Here is a 21704-nt window from a genome sequence, read left to right on the forward strand (position 1 = left end):
TGGGTCTGAATCTTGGTATTATGCCATTCCTTGCAGTCAAACTCTAGCTGTCACAGCCAGGTTGTTAACCAGTTGCAAATGTTTTATGGGATTCGAAAATGTGAACACTTGTTTGCTATTATTCTTGAGGCTGTTCTTTCCATTGCTATCTACTCATGAAAGTACTGTTTCTTTTCTTTGATGCTGCTCTTCTGTTAGGTAGAGGTTGTTTGACTAGTTGTAAATGAAAAATTCCTGCAAGTATGGTGTGTAGTCAATTGGATCATTTATTGATATGAAATGTAGTGCTTCAGATTTGGTAGCCTAGTGCACAATAAAAAGAACATTATTTTCGCCCTAGTTTCAGACTTTATTTTTTTGGGGGGCTTCAGTCTTTATAAAAGGCTACAGAAAGTAGAGTTACTAAGATTTGAAGTGTAGTGGCTATAGATGGCTTCAGAGTTGCTCGAGGGCTGCTGTGGAGAAATCTCCAGGCTGTGGAACTTGTTCATGAGGAAGTCTTTTTGGTTCTTCATGCTTCTCTTTAACCATCTTCGTATCGCCACTTTTCCTTTCCATGTTCTCATCTATAGTATTGTTCTTGTTCTGGATTTCCTTCTTGGCCAACTTAATCTCCGATGAGTGCATGGCGCTCTTCTCCTTTGTGTTTTTATCCAGTCTGATAATAGCGGCAAAGCTTTAACTAATGAGTGTTGTTGCCCACAATTTATGTAGCACCAAAGTATGCATACTCACGCCTCCAAGGGTTGCTGGGCTGCTCCACGTGGCAACGTTTGGACATTGTGATTGACACCAAGTCATAGATAACACAAAGTTCTTGGCTTCTATATAGTGGATCATTTACTCCAAAGAAAATGTGAATTATCTGAATACCAAACTAAGCCTTTGTGCGCGACTACGGTTGCAAATTACTAGCCTTAGCGTAACTGTATTTTTCATTTTCTGCTCGTCTTCTCATGACTGGCATTCTAAAGCTCCATCATCTCCAGCTAATGCAATATTATACTTCTAGAACATTTGTGTCCCAAGTGCTCGGAGTACACTACATATGAAAGACAATGACTGATAGCGAAAAGGAGAAGCCTCGACTTGTATAGCATGCTGTAGATCAAATGTCAACTTATAAGACAATGCAATCACAGTGGAATCCTGTTCAGCTCATATGCAGGTAAGCCACATCAGAAACATGAATGGCTCATCAAGAAATAAGATGGAACTGTTTAGAGAATCCTGTAAAGACGTTCAAATTACAACCATAATATGATACTGTACATTACTCGCTGGAATTTGCAAGCCCAACCATGTTGAGCATATGGCGATCTTCCTTGAACCTCTCCAATATAGTGCCTTTAGCACTGTCCTGTTTGTCTTCATCTACTGCTTTCCTTACAACTCCCCAGCATTCTATTACTTCTGGGCATATTCGGCTGGTCTTGGAGAGGCAAGGGGAACCAAATGTGGTACACTCAAAGGTATGTCCCTGATCAAAGTTCGCTGAAAGAAAGAGACCAAAGTGATTCACCTTTCCTCCAAAACCAATGCCATTCGGGATGCTCTCTGAACCAAAATTCACAGCGCACTGGCATAAAGGAAATAACAAGATCAGTATATGAATTATAAGAATTTGAACTCAAGAGCTTCAGTTATGCAGATGATGCACTTAAGTGAATAGTCTATGAATGCAACAAAGAAACCCTGAAGACATTCTTAATCAGTATAGCATACCATGTATATTTTATTCTTGAACCCAAATAACAATATCGAATAAAGTAATTTTTATTCTTGATACTCTTGGTATTGAATCACCAGAATTTGTATCAAATACACTAACTATATGAGGTAGTGTAAACTAAAGAATCAGCAAGAACTCCATGCTACTTCAAAACTTCAATTTCCACAGCACGTCTCAACCAACTGATTTAATGGTTTGGCTCAAACTCCACTACTGTAGTGTTTCTGAGTTTCTCCTCAAATTCATGATCATTCATATTCTGACGAATCCCGAAGATCTAAAATGTTGTATCCTTTCTGCCCATAAGTTAATTAAAAAAACGGAGGGCAGGAATTTAAGGCTAAAATCTATCTAAAATATTACACTGCAAAGTCTTCTATATCAGAGTCAAATGAGATTCAATCAGAAACTCACCCATTGTAGATTAGTGTTTACTCCAGTAGGCCTAAATATAGATGCCTTCGGATACAATTGGAAAAGAAATGACTTCAAATCACCATAGAAATCGCCATGCCGCTCCCACGGCTGGGAAGCATAACCTCCATACACATAGCCATCTTTATCCTTGATAATGAATACAGTTGGCCCTTCATCGCTTCTGCAGTTAATGAACAAGTACCCATTCCAGGCCAATTAGTTGCAGCAACTGAGAAAACTCGACTATAAGTAAAACAAAAATCTAACATTTTATCAATCATGTGTATACTGTTGTAATCTATAAACCTTTCAAACATTCTGGAAATTATCCAATTAGCAGAAGAGATATGTGAGAAAATGGGAATGGCTTGGTTGAGTCAGATCAGCCACTTAATGTTAATCTAACCTAAACAAAGGGCTACCATATGGAACTTGCACTTGCTGCTTATCTAAGAAGACTGGCAATTTTACTAGTCTAAGCGTAACTCTCACAAAACATTTATAAATTGAGCACAGTGCAAAGACATATTTGACCCGAACATATGTAGGATATGATTTCGTTCAAGTGACAAATATAATACTCACGATATATTTCCCACGAATGTGTTGAAGCTGAGACCATTAACAGCACTATGATATAATAGTTTCCATTCTTCCAGCTCTTCATGAGGAAGGATTCCTCCTATATGCCAGGCATACACCTCATTCAATAATATCAGATTTGAATTGATGTTTTCCTCTGACAATAACCGAGGAACTTGAGAACCTGGTCTTACTACATTGAACACATTTTATTAAAAATAAAGGTCAGAATAACCATCAAATTTCAGATTCTTTTAAAATAATTATGGGGACCATTCAGATTGTAAAACCAAAAGCAAAAAGATAAGAGATCGAGTAGCAAACCATGATCAGGTAAAATCAATAAGCTTCCAAGGAACTTCCTGACAGAAGGGAGAAGAGTGCACCAATTTCTGAAATCTTCAAAAGATAAACTTTCCTCGGTATCTCCTTCATCACGCTTTGTAAACCGTGCAACATTAAGAAATATGGTCACAGTTTCGCGATATGTACTCGATCCAGGTTCAGATTTTTCCGTTTTGAATATATATTCAAACATCGCAACCAGAACACCTTCCAGATCAGACCTGAATTTTTATTCCTGCGATCTATGTATCAGAGAACACATAAAAACGAATTGCAAGGCAAGAACTTCTAAATTCACTAAAACAAGCAATCACCAAACTGTTCCTTATTTCTGCAGCTCACATTAGCATATACCACATGCATATCCTAGAATTCCAATCCGTAACTCGAAATCATCACAATGACTATTTCTAGCCCCTGAAGCTGTAGAAGTAAACTAACACTAGCAATAAACCTTACAGAATTACTCAACTAAATGCCGATACTTTCCTGATATGAAACATATATGGAAGTAGACAACATCCAATCATTGCCATCACTTTTAATACGATTTACCTCCCCAAAACGCCATCGCCATTTAAGTCCAACAATTTATAGATGAACTCTTCAATATCATCTCTTGTTCCCTTCTCATAAGTCCCCTGCAGTCACCACAACCTGAGCAGTCAGAAACCAAACACAATACCACAATCCACAACTGGGTTTCGATTCTCAACAGAAAGTACTTACTTTGGCAACCACCAGGTCTTCAAAAGTGAGCTTCTGATCCTTGCGTTCCTGGGTTACTAAATCAAACATCCTATCTCCAAGAGGACCATGAAGCCCGAAAAAAGCCTGCCAAGTCGTTAAGCTTAGTTAAACATCAACTTCATGATCACAGTATAATGAAGATCACAAAAGAATGAACATTGACCTTAAAAACGGAGGGAGAGATGAATTGGCCATCACTGTGTGATTGGGAAGCCAAGGACTCCACCAGGGACTTGAGATCTTCAAGCTCCGTGTGAGTGAAGGCTCTGCAATCAGTTGGGCATCAAAGTTAATGTGTGGGTGTCAGAGAGAGAGAGAGAGAGAGAGAGAGAGAGAGAGAGAGGGAGAGGAACCTAGAGGCGGAAGCAAAGCGAGGATCTTTGTGAGGTGACTGAGAGTTGCCCATGATTTGTGTTCTGCAGGGTCTGCGAACAGAAACTAGATAATATCTGGAACACTGGCGACATACGATTTAGGATTTTCACGTTTCATGTAGTTTATGTTTCATAATAGGGGCTTCTACTTCTGGCAATGTGTTGAAACTGCCCAAAGTTTCTCAATAATTTATATTCTAGCATAAAATAGTGTAGAATATTTTTTAAAAGAAAAGAAAAAGAAAGCAAATATAGCACGTAGTAGTGTAAATATTGTAGACAAAAGACTTCACACCTCCGCTCCAAATTTAGCTACGAATTAGACGATATGGACCTTTAACATTTATCAGACATCATTAAATCTAGTATTACAAAAGTAATTGCAACATGCATTAGCTCACCAAAACTATATGCATCGAAAGTAATTTTAATGAATTTTAAACATTATTCATGAAATTATTTTTGTTTAGATATATTGACATGTAGCATGTATTTTAAATTTTTATAGGGGCATATATGTTAATATTTGAGCTAATATTTGGTATTTTAGTTAATATAATACTAAAAATTTTATTATATACAAAAAATCAGTGAGGGCTCATGCACCAACTTGGCGCCTTTTGAGTCCACCAGTGCATTATCCTACATGTGTTAAATAACAAGGTTTAGGGCTGAGAGGGTCACTATTAAGAATCTTGTTCTTCGATTGACTTAAATACATTGTAATAGGAAGTACTCGCGTTGGTCTTGAATCATTACCAAACGTCGTATCGTATAAATATAAACGACATATCAATAAGGTCAACTAGTCTCTCATTCATACAGGTTTGTTACGCCCCCACACCTTTAATAAAGAATACAACACACAAGTAGGAGATCAAAAAGGACTATTTTTGTGGTTAACCTCGATCCCCATTGAAACTAAACTAATTAGATACAAATTTGTTTGATAAGAGATAAAGATAAGTGTATATCCTCGTACTTTTAGATAATAACGTCTTTTTAGTGCGAGTTGGGATTGAACATGACACTCATAAGTCTTGAAAATTAAGTTCACAAGGCTATGCCTCGTTTGACTCAACTCACCCAAGTATAAACCTAACAATGGCTAGCTAAGTGAAAGAAAAATAACACCAGTCTTCATTTGACTCGACAACTACCAAAGTTATATCATATACTTGTTTTCACTTTGTTTATACACTTATGTGAAAAAATATCAATCTTTCAATACATTATAGTAATGATTTTTGAATGCGGATGTTGGTTTATCGGATACCGTTTGCTCTGTTATTACTTTTTAATGCAGAATAATGTGATATCGTATTTCAATGTCAAATATCAATCTCTTTTTTTATTATTAAGAAAAATAACATGTTATCGTTTGATGTTAAAGTTTTCGAATTTCGAGTTTCAGATAACTTTTCTATCTTGCGGAAATAAAGAAAAACAAGGTGTCATTTTCAAATATTACAATGCACCAGTACTATATCGAGAGTTCAAGACCTTTAATTGTAGAGATTGAAGTGCAAATTCCAAAACTTCAACTTCTAAAGTGCAAATGACCGAAATGTCGATATAGTAAACATGTAAACTCATTCTAATACCATAGACAACGACTTGGGGAAGCCAAAGCCAATTGTTAAACAAATATATCGAGTTAGAGGTACACGGTATAATCGAGTATACATTCGAGTTCTAAAGTGAAAGACGCGTTGCCCAACCAACATAAGGCCATCTCTGAACTTTCACTCTCCGTTTTGTTCCAGACTTGAAGGGTTGAGCAACACTGAGAAATGCCCTTCTTCTTCTTCTTCAGCTCAGATCTGTAAGTTTCACTGAACTTCATTACCCTCTTTCTCTTTTATTGTTTCTCTCTTCTGGGATTGTCATTTCAGTTAGCGTTCACTCTTCTAGTTAGGTTGATGAAGATTTATTCGTAGTGTCTTGGATTGGGTATACCGACTGTTGTTGGGTCAGTGAGCAAAATGGTGCCAGCAAGAAATTAATCCTATAGGTCACAACTCAGTAAGTATCAAGTTTAGTACTTTGTATTGTTATTACTTTTATGCAGAGTTAGGAATTAAAGATTTGATATTTTTGAGTTCTTGGTGGAGAACGAAGATAATTAGGAAAGAAAGCTTTTATTTTTTATATGCGCCCAATTGCTAAAAAGAATCTGGTATACTTTTCTCTTGCACCAACTACTCAGTTCCTGTCACTAATTAAATAATTATTGATACGAATGAAAATCAAGTTGTTATCTTTCTGGTCAGAGATGATATAAGAGACATTCATGTTCTTTGGCTCTAATTTGCATATTCATGAAACTAAGGTTACAAGAATGTTGCTGTGCTAATTCCTATGTGTGTGACAGATTGGGTGATCGCTCCTTTTGACAATGTCAAGACCCTGGGTACTGGTTTGTCTTCTCCTGTTGATCGTGTTTACGTCACAGTTAGAATGGAAGCAACAATATGGGAATGATGAGCGGAGTCCAAATCCTTCAAAGAAACAGCAATATATTTCTGAAAGGGAAGAAGCTGTGAAAGAAAAGGTGACTTCTTTTCTTTGCCTAGTAGTTACACCTTATTGTGTGTTTGCTATTGAATTTTTTTTCAGTGTTACTGACTCTAGGAGATGTAAGAATTATCAGTAGTAACTAGGCTGTTCTGTCCAAGAAGAACAACCTTTTGTTTTAATTAAATCTCTATGCTGTATGTAGCCTGTTGATTGACCCTCCTGTACCTGTGGGATTAACCATCTTGAAGAGCCCCAATGAATATGTGATATTATTAAACACATAAGCAGAAAATTGTTTTTAGGGTTTTTGTGGATCATTTTCTCACTACTAACCAGTGGTTGTCAGAACTAAACCACTTATTCACATTTTCATCCTTAGTACACGGTAACCTTGCTTTTAACCCTTGCTCAAAGAAATATTTTACAAATGACTTATTACAATCCAGATATTCATCCTTTAATTGATCCCTTTGACAAACTATGACCATTGAGAATATGGTTAAATGGCCATCTGTGACATCAAGATCCGAGGTGTTTCACGGTTCCCACTGGTGTTTTCTCTCTGTAATATATTACTGGTCTTTGATATTTCCATGTGCTTGTCAAAATATTTCGAACTTGAATCATGCCTTTGAAAGTTTCTGTCATTTGTTTTCATATATATTGAAGGATGCTCTCCCATTGACACAACTTTATACAATGAATATCTGGCTTATATGGTAGCATGGTGGGTTGGGGTAATGATGCAGGATCATAAAACTGCTAAATGAAATTAGGAGTTTATTGCCATATAGTGCTGTTTTAGGTCTTTTTACATTCTTGCTGATTTCTCATTTATATAGGCTTTTATTAAGATTAAAGTTACCCCTAGTATATATAGCTGCGTTTGGAATCTTTGTAATCAGTTTTGCTTTTCTGATCATTGCTAAAAGCATATAAATAGTTACTTTGGGAATACCTTGCCCAGAACTCAAATATATCGTTCCTTCCTAAATCATACAGCTTAAATCTTTATGTTTTTTTATTGTTTCTAGCTGAGTTATTTTTTTCCTTATGGTTATTATACACAACTAGCCCTTAAGGCAAACATTACTAGCTTCCGCCTTGCATTAGGTAACCCGTGTTGGGTTGAGTTTGTATCTTGCGAGAAAACGACAAAGACTCGTTTTATCCTTTTTGTATCGACATTTTTATTCTCTATATTCACTAAGTGAAGAATAAAACAACTATCAATTTCCTCATGTTCGTTCTCCAATATGGCCGTTCAACTTGTGTTTCTGGATAATGGTTTCATATACCATATAATGTTTAGTGTCCATGTCTGTGGCTGTAACCAGCACCAGAGGACCAAATCACATGTAATGAAAATTAGAGACACAACCCTGCATATCCTACTCTCCCACCACCAGTTACTCCCACATTATTTATGGATTACATGAACTTCTCTCTCTCTCTCTCTCTCTCTCTCTCTCTCTCTCAAACACACACTCACAGACAAACACGTGTGTACTTCTGAAATAAAAAAGCACCAAAGCAACTAGTGAAAAGTGAAATTAACTTGGCATCAATGAATGAAATAGGAACAAGCAAAATCACGTATTTCAGTGTCTGATGGGAAGAGGAAGAGCAGCTTGCTTATATGTTTCTACTATAACAAAATTGTGTTATTGCACAATTATATAGATGATTGCAACTTCAACCTGGTAGATTTATTCATTAATGTCATTGGCTTTCGACTTTACAGATTATCCTCTCTCAAGAGAAAAATATACAGAAACTTAATGAGCTCGTGCGGAGTCTTCGAGAACAGTTACTACAATGTAGAGGTGAAAGTGAGGTTGTCAATGGCACTGCAACCCCTTTGACCAAACTTCTTTCTGACCTAGAAAGGCATGCACTCTTGGAGGATTAGTCATTGATCACACGCGTTAAACATCAAATATGTATCTGTAAGTAGGCACAACAAACTTTTCCACTAAGCCATAGCTTCATCTGAAACATATCCTTTAATGCTTGAATGCCAGAATGCAATATTGAACTCTCATCTCAGTATTCTGGATCTGTGAAGTACATGTCTTAGTCATTGGCTTTACTGAATATATGTGTCTGTGATTCTGCAGCAGTCACTGGTAGTAAAATTTGGTGGATTATTGTATGCTGTTATTACGATGTTGGTAGATGAAAACCAAGGTTCAAATGTGTTTCACTGAATGCATTGTTTTTTTAACATCATATAGTTACCTATTAATTTAACACTTTAATGTCAAATAGATGGAAAGAAATGCTAACTTGCATCAGATAAAGAGAATCTCATCTCAGGTTACAGATATATAAATTTCCTGCATGCTGAAAATGGGAAATTTGTATCGATCATCTATGTCATTCTCAGTACAGGTATATTGCTTCTCACTAAGACTCAAGACCTTGATTGGACTACAAAGCCGAACTTTTGATTTACTGTGTTTCTGGATTGAGTTAGAGTTGATTGAGGGTTTCTCCATTAGCTTAGAAGAACCCGGTGATTTTATTTATCTTCATGAACCTGTTCAGTATTTCACTTTATTGTTGATAACACTTCTGAACAGTTGTCCTGGTCGATTATGTGTGTTCAATAACAATGGGATTAGTAAATATAGTCAGGCCAATATTTGGCATTCCTGTGGTCTGGGTTTGAACCTACTGTCTGTAATTACTAGGTATTTGCTGGTGTCTCGTGCATCTCAAATATTTGTAGGTTCTTGCAGGGGCATTTGTTTGAGCCTAAATACGGTAACTGTGTTTGGAGGATTTCCTTTTCTTTTCTTTTTTAAACGAAAAGTATGTTATCTTGATACAGACTTCTGTTAGAAATAAAGAGCAGTCAGGACGGATGCATGAATTTGTTTAGTGATTGTCCACCCTGGATTATTCATTGTACCCCTCGTCTCATGTTAATTGTGTGAAGTCCATTGAGACTGATGTTTGGGATAATATTTAGGTCAAAAAACATGGTTGCATAATCAGGAACCTAATGAGGTGAAGGCGCATCTTGGCGATAGTTGATTTTAAGTTGGCAATTATGTCAAGTATGTTTAAACTTATTGACATTATAGATTAATGGTAGGTGGGCAGGCCTGTACACCCTCCTAAGTTTAAGATGCATCACCAGAGTTATAAGACATTGTAACTACTGTCTTGCTGCTTCAACACTCCTAAGTTTTTATTATCTTGTTCCTCCAACATCAGCGCTACTGTTTGGTTTCACATATGCATGACGACTTTAGCTTTCTGTAAGATTCAACATTTTCTTTACTATTACAAGACTACTGCCACATGACCCAAATATGAACAAACAGTAATTGCAATATGATTGTACTATGTCTGATATTTCAAGTTATAGTTCTGTGTAGATTTACTTAAATGTGACAGTGCTCTAACTTCTTCTACCCATTTTCCAGACATATTCATGTTGGATTCTGGACCTTCCTTACCTACTTATCCTTGCTTAGACAACTATGTGATTCTATGAAATTATAGAATAGATTCGTGCCTGAGTATGCTATTTGGCAAAGCCATGCCAGTCATGAAGCTATATGATTTAACTCAAACATAATTGTTCTAATATGGCTGGCTCTGCTAGTATTCAAGTATTGATAATTTCCCAGTTGTGTGGTATTTGTTTCCACTTATTCTATTGAGTGCAGGCTTGTGTTTCAAGGGTCTTATAGTCTGGAGTATTTTGTATAATTAGTTAATTGATTTGTTTCTCTTTGACTAAAGTATGCCCCTTTTTTTCTTTTGTTTAGTAAAAGCAAGCCATCCATGTCAAGTTACTCAACCCAATTTCTCTGGTAGTTAATTCTTGAAATGGTCCTAAACTCCCAATTTCTTCGAAGCTAAAAAGTATGCTTTTCTGAAATTCGAGGTTTTGTTAATTTTTTTTTTCAGATTTGTGTACTACATTATAGCTTAATGCAACATGGACGATCCTAGCTAAAAAAACTGTAAGTAAGAGACTGGTATTAGCAACCTAGTTTCCAGATTAAGCCTGATTACTCTAGATATCTGATGGTAATGCATGAAGTTATAATGCAGCTCATCTACTTTCCACCTTAGGTAAAGGATGTAAGAAATTGAGTTACGGTTGTGCAAGATGGTAATTGGTTTGCTTCAACTTCAATCTGTCTTGGGTCTCTGGACAAAATACTGACTGCGAAATTGAGTTTAAAGTTGGAGTCATCAAGTTACTGAAATAAGTTGAACCAAACACCTTTCTTGATTATCTTTAATCTGCTCGACTCTAGATACTTCGTTCTGAACTTATTCTTCACCTGTATGTCAGATAAAACAGACTAGAAGTCTTGCTTGGCTTTTACGTCATAAAGTCAAGCCCAAGTAGTCAAGCTCTGTAAAAAAATTAAAGTTATACATGTGATATTGCTGATGTATATTAGATGTGAGAACCCACATTCATAAATTATAAGGTGACAATCACAGTAACTTTTTCCTGTACACAATCAAACAGATTCACAGATTTGATGCCATCATTGCATCGGCCAGTAGAACTCATAAGGTACATCACTCCTAACTGATTTATCAAATTGCTGGACAAGTCTGGGCATCTATCTGTGATTTTGGTACTGCACTTGAAGGTGCATGAGGTCTAGGCTTTACTCAATTTTAAGGTGAATCAGTCAATGAATTTTGTGTTGGCTTTGCTTTGATGACTCCCTCAGTCCTCACTAGTGAATGCTAAAAATATATGCTGAGCCTGCTGTGTAGACTTATAAGACATGAGGAACAAAGTTAAGAACACTATACTCTTGTTTCAACTCCTTGCGGTTTTGGAGATTTTGTGTTTTTGTTTTTGTTTTTGTTTTTGTTTTGATCGAGTTTCTTTTTTTCCTATGGAATAATAACTCTAGCAGATTTAGTTTGCAAGTTTAGGGCTTAAAAAATTAATAAGGAAAAGAGACAGGTTTACCAAGCGACTAACAGTAATGTGTCAAGGACACAAGTAATCTTGCATGCAACTTGGTCCTTCATGTATAGCTACAGAGTTGTTTTCATATTTATGTCCGGCACATTTTTCCCATAAATGGTGCAATCGTACCCATCATCTGATCATGAATGAGGACCTAAGAATTGCTCAGCTGTATCACCAGATATGTCTCTGGTAAAAGGATTTGGCATCAGTAAAAATTGTTTTCATAACTCATCCGGTGTTTCCGATCAATTCTACGATAAGTGGTTTTGAATGCCGATTAGCCATGAGTCCCATGACCATATCTTGAAATTATGTCAACTGTTATCAGTCTCATGAAAGAAAACAATACGTCTAAAACTAAAGGGAGCAATATGTGTAAGTCTCGTCAACGGGCCGGGTCGGGCCTTAGTTTATTTAGATAAGTAACGGATTGGGCCAGACCGGGTATTTTTACAAATATGAAGATCCAAGCCCGCCCATTTAAAACGGGTTTTGCGGGTTTTTTTACATGTCAGGCTTTGCGGGCTTTTACGGGACGGGCCTTGCGGGATTGTTTAAAAAAAAACATAATACTCTTATTTAAGGGTTTGGAACAATAAAAGAATTCTTGGAAAACATTCTAAAAAAAAAAGTCACAAATAAATTTTGGTTTTGAAATATTGTCGATCGACACCCGTAGATGTAATCGATATATATATTTAGGGACCTTGTAAAATTTTGTCCATTTTAGACATGGTTTGACCGTCCGTACCTACGGTCAACCAAAAAAGATGTGTTTTGACATATTAAAACCACATTGACCGAGACTTTGCCAAATAGGTTTTCTCGACACAACCGCGCATGATCGGTGATAAAAATTAGGTGAATTCAGATATGCAGATGGCTTTCGGTGTTCCCATCTTGGTAATGAGTCTTCTCTTAGGACATACTAGTGGTGTTTTTGGTTTACTGGAAATTCCGACAGTCAAACGAGGTCCAAATTAGATGAAATTTTTACAATGTCACTAAATATACATACCGATCACATCGGCTGGTGTCGATCGATCTCGAGAAGTTTCATTCATATAGTTGCTTCATAATGTGATAGTTTTATTAACCTAATAAAATATGTATGTATAATATTTTATTACATGGCGGGCTTTTACAGGCCGGGTCTTAAGGGCTTTTACAGGTCGGGTTTCACACCTATAAACTAAGTCCGGTTTTCTACCCACGGAAGTGGACTTTCTCACGGGTTGGGTAAAACTCATCGGGCTTGCGGGCCTCCGCGGGCTTATCGGATCCGCGGGCTAAATTAAGAGGCCTAGCTTAACATATGGTTGGAGAAGAATTAACCACGGCCGATAATATGTAGCCGTCGATTTCATTGATATCCCGTCTAATTTTTCATTCCATGTGCTGCTTAATTTAAAGAGAGCCAAATAAGATGGACAAATCAATTCAAGCAAAAGCAATTGACAGTTTTATGATCAGCCACAATCCAAATTAGGAAGACTGAGGCATGCACCAACACTCTGATAGAAAAGTAAGTAAGATCAAATTTATTGATACAGGCTTACCCACCCACTGGTTAGGTTTACAACCTCAACGATTTCCTTGTTGCAAAACAATGTATGTTTGCTTCAGGAAAGTACACTTCATGAGTTTATGTGTCTTGGTCTATGCCAAATATGATTAGGAACATCAAGTAATACGCTAGTTGTAGTATATGGGTCTATTTGTGGAACTCGCGATATCTCACTTACAAAAGGAACTTATGTATTGGCGTGAAACGGTACTTGACGTGATGACTTCTTTTGGTTTTAAATAAAACTTACATTTCCTATGCCTTTTAAAAAACAAATAGTTTTACAGATTGATTGATGACTTCAAATAGTTTCATACATTAGTTTTCGTTTTCCCAAGTTGAACACAAACCTAAATGGGCCGGAACAGCTGGGAAATAAATTTGATTTTCATATGTATAAGCCACGCATGCATGGATTTATGCACGTAAAAGTATATACTCTTTTTCGACAAGCTGCACGTAATTTACTCTTGGCCTAATAGGAGCAATTATCTGTGCTTATTTGTAAACTGCTTACAAAATTCCCTCACCTTGAACTGAAATCGTGCATGATTATCTTGAAACATCATCAGTTCTTCACAAGACCAATTGCTATTTATTTTCAGTATCAATGCTGTCGCTAGAGAGTGGTAAATGTATCATTATATTCGTCTTTTCTTTTGTCAGATATTGTTGATCAGCAAATCTGAAGAACATAAATATCGTCAGGATCTTTAAAATATTTCAGCTGGAAATTACTGAGGCGATGGCATTTAAATCAACATTTAAGTTTTTCACTGTGTTCATAGTAAAGACCGCAACGGATGGCTCTCAATGAATAATAAGCAAAGAAATAGTGTTTATTAGGGCAGAGGTAAATTGAATGTACATAGATATATACTCTGTACGTAAGGGGTTCCCGCCTGTTGGATTTTGGGTTTACACGACAGATAGATATGAATGTTCATGGATCGGTAGGACATGATGATCGATATGATCATATGACTGCTGACTGCATTTGATCTCCGTTAATGGCATTTCAATGAATGCTTTCAATTTCTTGGCTATGTTTTGGGTTGGTCAATCTGGAAGAGATCACTGATAAGATGAAAAAAGAAAAAAGAAAAAAAGAGAGGTAGGTTTAAATCGAAGCGTATCTGTAAATGTTTGCATGCTTTTTAATGAAGAGGAGGCTGTCAGGAGGTTGAGAATTCAATTCAGAATTTGAAGTTTCATCAATGGATCGAGTATATCAAGAAAATTATTAATTTTAAAGTTTTACGATCGAATATTTATATGAATTCTTGACGAATGGCAGCATGGGAGCACATCACCTATGCCCACTTTTCATGTGCCAAATATGTGAAGTTATTGACATGTGGAATTCTACTAAACACAAACTAACATAATTTTTATTCGGTTAGTTTTTATAAGAGATATTCTATTTGCATCTCCAAAATCACTATTTGTACTTTCATTTTTATTAACACCTCCAATTACTTTTAACAAAACTAAAAAACTAAATACACCTCATACTTTTTACTGTTATACCCTCCCTCCATTTAAACTAAGTTTTATCTATTTCACCCTTAATTTATTCTAATTGCATCTCACTTTTTGCTATTTGTACCTCCTTGTAATTGTTTATTCTATTTTTTTCTATGTTTTCAGACAACCGTAAACAAATGAATTCCGACAACTCTAATTTTTTTTCATTATCATTTGCGTCCTCAGTGTTACATTGATGTAAGCATTGATAGGTTTAGGAGAATAAGTGAAGCTTCTCTTGTGATAGATTGCACATATCATGCCTTTGTCTTATATATTATAAATAAACCAATATGTATGATGCACGTATCTTTAGTCAAAGTATATTTCAATCAAAATGACTATTGAACAATATTAAGTCATCAATAATAAAAATTCCTGTAACTACGGTAGTAGGACAACATATTTTGTATTCCTCCAAACGGTCATGATATCTTGAATACAGATGTATAACTTTAGAGTCTGCATTCCTCTCCCAATTTGGTGCAAGATATGGCAGTGGATCTCCGGGAGACAATTGAAGCTGAAAAAAAGGAAGCACCATGTTAGCATCTATTGAAGGAAACTTAAACCATCAATACATGTATTTGACTCTAAGACATACATGTACATAGTGATTTTTATTCACATGACCGATTCCAATCTCTTTAAGTTCATTGCTACTCAAATGTCCATTTTGGTGGTCTTCTAATGGGAGAAACGTTATGCATTGTTCATCTGATATGTTGATCACCACCACACCATAACAAGTTGCAATTAGATGTCCCATTTCTGGGAAGCACATCCAATATTTTTCAATAGCGAATCCAGAATTAAGATGGCCAAGTGCATCTCTAACCTTCTGAACATGTTCAGTACCAAAGAGTATCTCATACAATTGCGGCATACTATCCAATTCGAACAATAAATCCTTACGAACCCGACGCCAAGATTTACGACCGAATCCCACCGCAGACGCAACAACTCTATAACCACAATTACCATCAGATTCAACATCATATGCACCGATAATATATGGTTGCATTCCAACTCGAAATTGGCAATTATATTTGGTTGTAAGGACTGTGTATTGGGAGTTTTTTTTTGGTTCTTTAAAGTAAAAGAGTTAGTCAACAAAATTTTACAAAATGATTAAATTAATTAGTATGATAAAAGAAATTTGTATCTCAATTTTATTTGGAACACCCTTCGGTTTATGGTTTGATGTAGTAAGATGAATAGGAACAACTGGACCATAAGGAACATCTTGCGCGACTTCATAAACTGTAGGTCCGGGTGAATGATTAACCTGATCAATTTGAACATTATCAATCTCCCATGCTGACGGCAAACGACGAGTACTAGTGTCAATACGTGGACGCCCCTTTGTCTTCACTCGTTATGCAGGTTCTTTAAGAAACGTACTACCAGGATTCATCAGCTCATCAATCTTTATAAAAAATTCCCGCCTTCTTTCATCGTTTTGTTGTTCAACCCACTTCTCCAATCGAACCATATGTTGTTTAACTGGAACCTTTTCTTGGTCATCAATCCCGTCACTAGTATGCATGGTTTGACCAACACCCAACTGTCTCCAATGCTCGTGAATTACATCAAGAGGAATAGGCTTATCAAAACGTTTGAATTCAGCAATCTCATGTGCACAAGGCAAACCGTGCGTCGTTCGTATAGCACAACCACAAAATACCAAGTCCTTGATATTTTTGATCCTGTATTTGATGAACAGATTCAAATAAGTATAAAATACATTAATATATAGTGGCTATATATATAATCATTGAAATTCAAATCACCTTTCAGCTTCACACACAATTTTGTTCAAGGCTTCAATTGATACATAACTTATTAATTCTTTCAAATAGTCATGTTTGAAATTATTTTGCAGGAAACATCGACTCTTCTCAAAAGAAGCCTTGATATCGGTATGATGCAACTCCATCAATGAATGTATATTATCCCATGAATTATTGAAGTCGAACAGACTAGATTTAAGTTGTCTCTTTAACTTTGAATGCACACTCTCCACCCTAACAAAAAGAGCATGCAAATTAATGACATAAGACACAGATTAAGTATGTTTTGAAAATTTAGAAATAATGGATCAGAGCATGAGGATCACCTATTCGAAGTAGTGGTACCAATGTGCATGCAATTGTCTGTACATGCAACCACAAATCGTTCTTTGTACTTGTCCAACCAACTGTTTTTCACATAGTTTACTGCACTTGGATATGAACTGAATTTAGACTCTAAATCCTTGAGATTTTTCCAATACTCATATTCGCTCGTAGAACCAACTACAGTGTTCCAAGCACTATTAAATGATTCCCACCCTTCCTTTCTTGCAAACTTCTTCTTGCACTCTTTCATCACATTCTTGTTAATATGCCACTTACACAAGAGATGTCGGGCATGAGGAAATACTTTGTTGATGCTATTCATTAGTACTAGTTCTCGATCAGTGATAATAACATTTGGAGTATAGTCATCAAACAAAAGAGTCTTCAATCTACTCAAAGCCCATGTAATTGTCTTCTGCCTCTCTTGACATGTAAATAAATGCAACATTGAAGGTTTTCTCAGTAGATGTTACCCCAACAATTTCAAAAAGAGGAAAATGATATTTTTTGTCTTGTATGTGCAATCCATAATAAGAACATATGGAAATGTACGTAAGATCTTAAGATAATCTGGATGACACCAAAATAAGTCAGTGATGATATTACCTTCACTCCTGTGGTGCTCAATGTAATTGTGTTCCCTTAACTTATGTAGCAAACATTGTATCTGCGATCTTCCAGCCATAATTTTTGTCCGATATGCTGCTCTAACATTATATATGGTCTTCATAGTTGTTACGTTTTCTCGATCTCGTTTCTTTAGAGCAATGAGGATATCCTTGGGTTTTATCAAGCTAGTTGACATATCCACTAACATTGCATGTTCTTCCTTAGATAAACGTCCAGCATAGGAATGACCATGAAGGGATTGAGCATGATGGTGGTTATGTATACCACATACTACCTCCAATGTCCATTCATCCCCAAAATCATTGATTCCCCTCAATGCAAATGGACACCCAAATCTCTTCGTACCACTAGCCTTCTGACGCTTTTTCTTTCTACTATCTTCATCAACATGCTCTTGTATATTTTTACAATGAGCTTTAGTCTTTAAAATACGCATGTAATAACCACCACGCTCGCAACAAAATTTTATTTTTGGTCTCTTTTTCTTATTCCCAATCATTCCTGAATCAGACCTTTGAATAATAATAACCATATTATTTTTCTTTCCAATACAATGAACCCACTCTATTAGGGCATCTCTACTTGGGAAGGCCTGCAACACAATAGTATCAAACTATCAAATCTATATTTGGGACAACATATAAGAAAGTCTCAAATATAACAAGTGTAAAACTACTTAATTGATGAAAATATAACACTAAAATACACTATATTGAGCTGTAATACTACCAAAATAACTTCAAAAGTTTCTACATGTCAATGTGATGAAAAGCTATATTTCAGATTGGATTTGACCACTAATGCAAGCTGTAATACTACCAAAAGGCATTATCATTTGTAGGATTGGATTTGATACCAACTGATATTATTTTGGTTGAGTTCTTTATTATGTAAATGTTTCTAAAGTAGGTCATGTCTGAAAAGTGTTTGTGACCATGTTATTAATATATATTTTTGCTAGGAGTTCAAACTGCAGTAGTGAATTTAATCTTAAATATTGTAGCGTATGTGTTAGTGGTGATATTACTACAACATTGTATACCATATCATGCTATAAATCATGAGATAAGAGTATTAAACTATGTTCCCTATCTTTTTGTGCTTAGTTTTAGAAATAAGAACATCAAGGATTGAGCAGTGCTGAATGTAATCCGCAGTTATGCACTACAACAACTATGAACTTTGTGGCTATAATTGCACTCTAAACATGACTTTCTTTTGATTGCAGGATAAAAAGCTATAATGCAAGCCACTCTAATGTGGTTTGTTTCTGAACAAGATGGAGGTAGCCATGTTGCTTAACACAAAACAGATGACTAAAACATTATGGGAGCTGGTCAATAAATAATTTTGCACTCTTGTTTTTCTCCACTTTCTTATTCTCTTTACCTTTCAGACTTAAAGGAAACAAAAGAGGACATTCAGATTTACAGAATCAAATTGCTCTCAGTCACCAGCTAGATTATGTTCTGCAAAGGAAGCTAGACTTGGATCGAGATGTGGGCGAGATATATTTGGCTCTGCTTACCGGGAAATTACAACAGAACTGAAAGAAATAAATCAGAAGTACAACTTCTCTCTGGAAATTATTTAGTTGTGGTTTCTCAAGTATTTTGATTATCTTTGATTACAACTAAATTTCCTCATCTCTTATAAACTTGGAATATTTGTGTGATGATTCTTTCTATCGGAACATTTAATCAAAATTATTATTTTACAACCTCTTTCTAGTACCTACAATATACCAATTTCTTCTTGCCTTGCAATGAACATTTAATTAATCATAAATCAGTATAATACTGAGAGAAAGAAATAACAAAATGAAAATATCAAGATGTATTCAATTGTAAAAGTTTAATGCAAGACACAATACACTAGTAAAGATACAAGGATGCCAAACCCTAACAAACAGTAGCACATACATGCAAAAACAAACAAAATTGGAAGTCTTGTAGAACAACAGAGGCACAAGACTAGGTCGAAATATTATATAGATTGACAATTGCAAACAAAACCTAAATGGATAACATTACGTTTGATTTTGGTTTAATAATTACCTGGCTTGACATGAATAGATTTGTATAATCTTTCATGCTTTCTGTTTCTAATCCAACCCTATCATATTGAGAGGATTCAATGTCAACTTCATCTTGATTTTGTTCCTGCATAACCAAATCATATATTGGCATTCAATTATATAAATAAGAAATAGTAGACAAGAACCTTCTTAATCAGCCCATACCTTATATTGAGATAGAGCCATCGAAATTTGACTATCCACCACTTCATCTTTAGTTTCTTCCATAGAATGCTATTTTAGGGCAGACATAGATTAACTTGAATATTACTCTAATCGTTAAAAAATATGAAACGACTTGATGGAAGATTTTAGGGTTGTGACTTGTTCTTGTTTCTGGGTTAAAAGTTGTTAAAGAAGAAGAGAAGACCAAGAGGTCGTAGGAAGAAAAAGAGAAGAGTCGGAAGACTGAACGACCTTTTTACTGAGTAAAGAAAAATCTTCTCCTTGTTCTTAATTGTCTTTTTAGGTGAGTTGAAAAAGTCAAAGCGAAAAAAAAAAAATCAAGAGGTACAAATAGTAATTTTGGATGTGAAAATAGAACCTCCCTTTTTATAAATGTCAGCTTTTTAATAAAAGAAAAATAATGAAAACTGTTCAAGGAGAAATGATAATATAACAATAGAGAGAATGTAGAGATAAATTGAGATCATCTTATTCATTGATATGAGTCTCTATATATAGAGGATTACATGAACATAACATAAGTAAAGTAGGAAACATATCACTAGTAGTAATAGTAAACCGATTACTACATGGTATGCTTATTCCTGATTCTATATGGAATAGACCAATCACACATAGAGTGAGTTTCCTAAAACACTCCCCCTTGTGCCACGCGTCTATCATGTGCTTTCATATTAAGCATAACACACCAATCTTCATTTCGAAGATAACAAGTATGAGGTAGACTCTCCCTGATGTCTACCTCTCCCCCTGATAACTATACTAATCAAGAGAGCCGCTATTTAGACATAAATGGTGCATGCAATGTTGTCTCGTTAAGAACATTGTCAAGTAACAAAAATCTCTTGGGTGAAAAATAACCTTGGTCAAAGGAGAAAAAAAGTTCAACGCACCCTTCATATTTGAAAGTAACATGTAATGTACTAGACTTCCTCGAATGTCTGCACCTCCACTTGATTCATACTTAATCATGGGAGCTTTATCAACCTTAGCATATCAATGCTTAGCATGTGTTTCAAATGTGGTCTTGGGCAATGATTGAGCTACTCATGCCGTATGATCAATTTCACGTTGATCATAAGGAGAAGGCTGCTTGAAAACTTAAAACTTAAGTTCGCACTGAAAATCAAATTCTTACACAACATGACCTCTTATTGCTTAATCAGTCATATCTTTCTCTAGGAAACAGATATGAACGAACCGTTGAATGATCTGGAAAGTAGACATCCTTGCCTTTCCAATGACATATGATTCATAATCTAATTCGTTAGGACCTGCTCACAAAGCTATGTTATAGCTGACTGATTTACAAGTTCCGCACAAAAACGTCATACTTTGCCAAAACAACTATAACTCACTCAATATAATAGATATGATCGAGTGGTTGGTCGGAAAGTAGATACATAGAGCTTTCTAGTGGTATCTCTCTCTTTAGAGTAAAGACTTTAACTGATCATGAGAGTATATGAGGCCTCAATTATACCTTTAGAGTGCCTAAGCCGATTGGTGAATAATCACCAATATTACAGTCCTCGACTACCTTTTCGAGTTGTGTCTTTCCCAGACCTTTTTCATTTTTAACCTTGGATTTTCGATACATAGTTAGCATGTCTATGTTAACCCAGAATAAGCACACATGAGCATAATTTAACACCGTATCTCTTCCCAATCAAGATGTCACTTAGTGAGTGTTTCAAAACCCTTTTGCAAACCTGCTATGTGGTCTAGAGCCACTTGATTTGGGTGAATGAAGTTTGCTTAACAACCTTCATTCATATCTCATGATTTCGATCCCATAGAGATATATAATGACCATATTCCAAAGCTGCTTGGTTAGTTTTTCAGAAAATGCCTAACTAGCAAGGTAACGGAGTGCGATGACATCCATTTACGAGAGCAAATCTCATCGTA

General features: G+C 35.7%; 3 protein-coding genes across 4 annotated transcripts; 1 reads left to right on the plus strand and 2 right to left on the minus strand.

Moving 5' to 3' along the window:
- Positions 1 to 1063: 1063 nt before the first annotated feature.
- On the minus strand, positions 1064 to 4294 carry LOC126798618 (uncharacterized). The gene is made up of 8 exons (XM_050525626.1): positions 4180 to 4294; positions 3990 to 4092; positions 3806 to 3910; positions 3632 to 3717; positions 3056 to 3297; positions 2735 to 2924; positions 2147 to 2330; positions 1064 to 1579 (listed from the first exon to the last, which is right to left on the minus strand). Exons 1-8 carry the CDS (start codon positions 4230 to 4232, stop codon positions 1274 to 1276), a joined length of 1269 nt encoding a protein of 422 aa, XP_050381583.1. The 5' UTR covers positions 4233 to 4294; the 3' UTR covers positions 1064 to 1273.
- Positions 4295 to 5817: 1523 nt separating this feature from the next.
- LOC126799320 (uncharacterized) lies at positions 5818 to 8779 on the plus strand. Of its 2 annotated transcripts, XM_050526502.1 has the most exons (4): positions 5818 to 6025; positions 6115 to 6225; positions 6575 to 6754; positions 8465 to 8779. In XM_050526502.1, exons 3-4 carry the CDS (start codon positions 6599 to 6601, stop codon positions 8630 to 8632), a joined length of 324 nt encoding a protein of 107 aa, XP_050382459.1. In that variant the 5' UTR covers positions 5818 to 6025; positions 6115 to 6225; positions 6575 to 6598; the 3' UTR covers positions 8633 to 8779. The 2 variants fall into 2 exon arrangements, with proteins under 2 accessions (XP_050382459.1, XP_050382458.1); XM_050526501.1 differs by lacking the exon at positions 6115 to 6225.
- A 7379-nt stretch (positions 8780 to 16158) lies between these two features.
- LOC126796892 (uncharacterized) lies at positions 16159 to 19835 on the minus strand. The gene is made up of 6 exons (XM_050523606.1): positions 19773 to 19835; positions 19588 to 19692; positions 17507 to 18122; positions 16900 to 17323; positions 16574 to 16807; positions 16159 to 16489 (listed from the first exon to the last, which is right to left on the minus strand). The coding sequence occupies exons 1-6, from the start codon at positions 19833 to 19835 to the stop codon at positions 16159 to 16161; spliced, it is 1773 nt and encodes a 590-aa protein (XP_050379563.1).
- Between the last annotated feature and the right edge of the window lie 1869 nt (positions 19836 to 21704).

Source organism: Argentina anserina, chromosome 6 (genome assembly GCF_933775445.1).
Source record: "Argentina anserina chromosome 6, drPotAnse1.1, whole genome shotgun sequence".
Taxonomy (NCBI): Eukaryota; Viridiplantae; Streptophyta; class Magnoliopsida; order Rosales; family Rosaceae; genus Argentina; species Argentina anserina.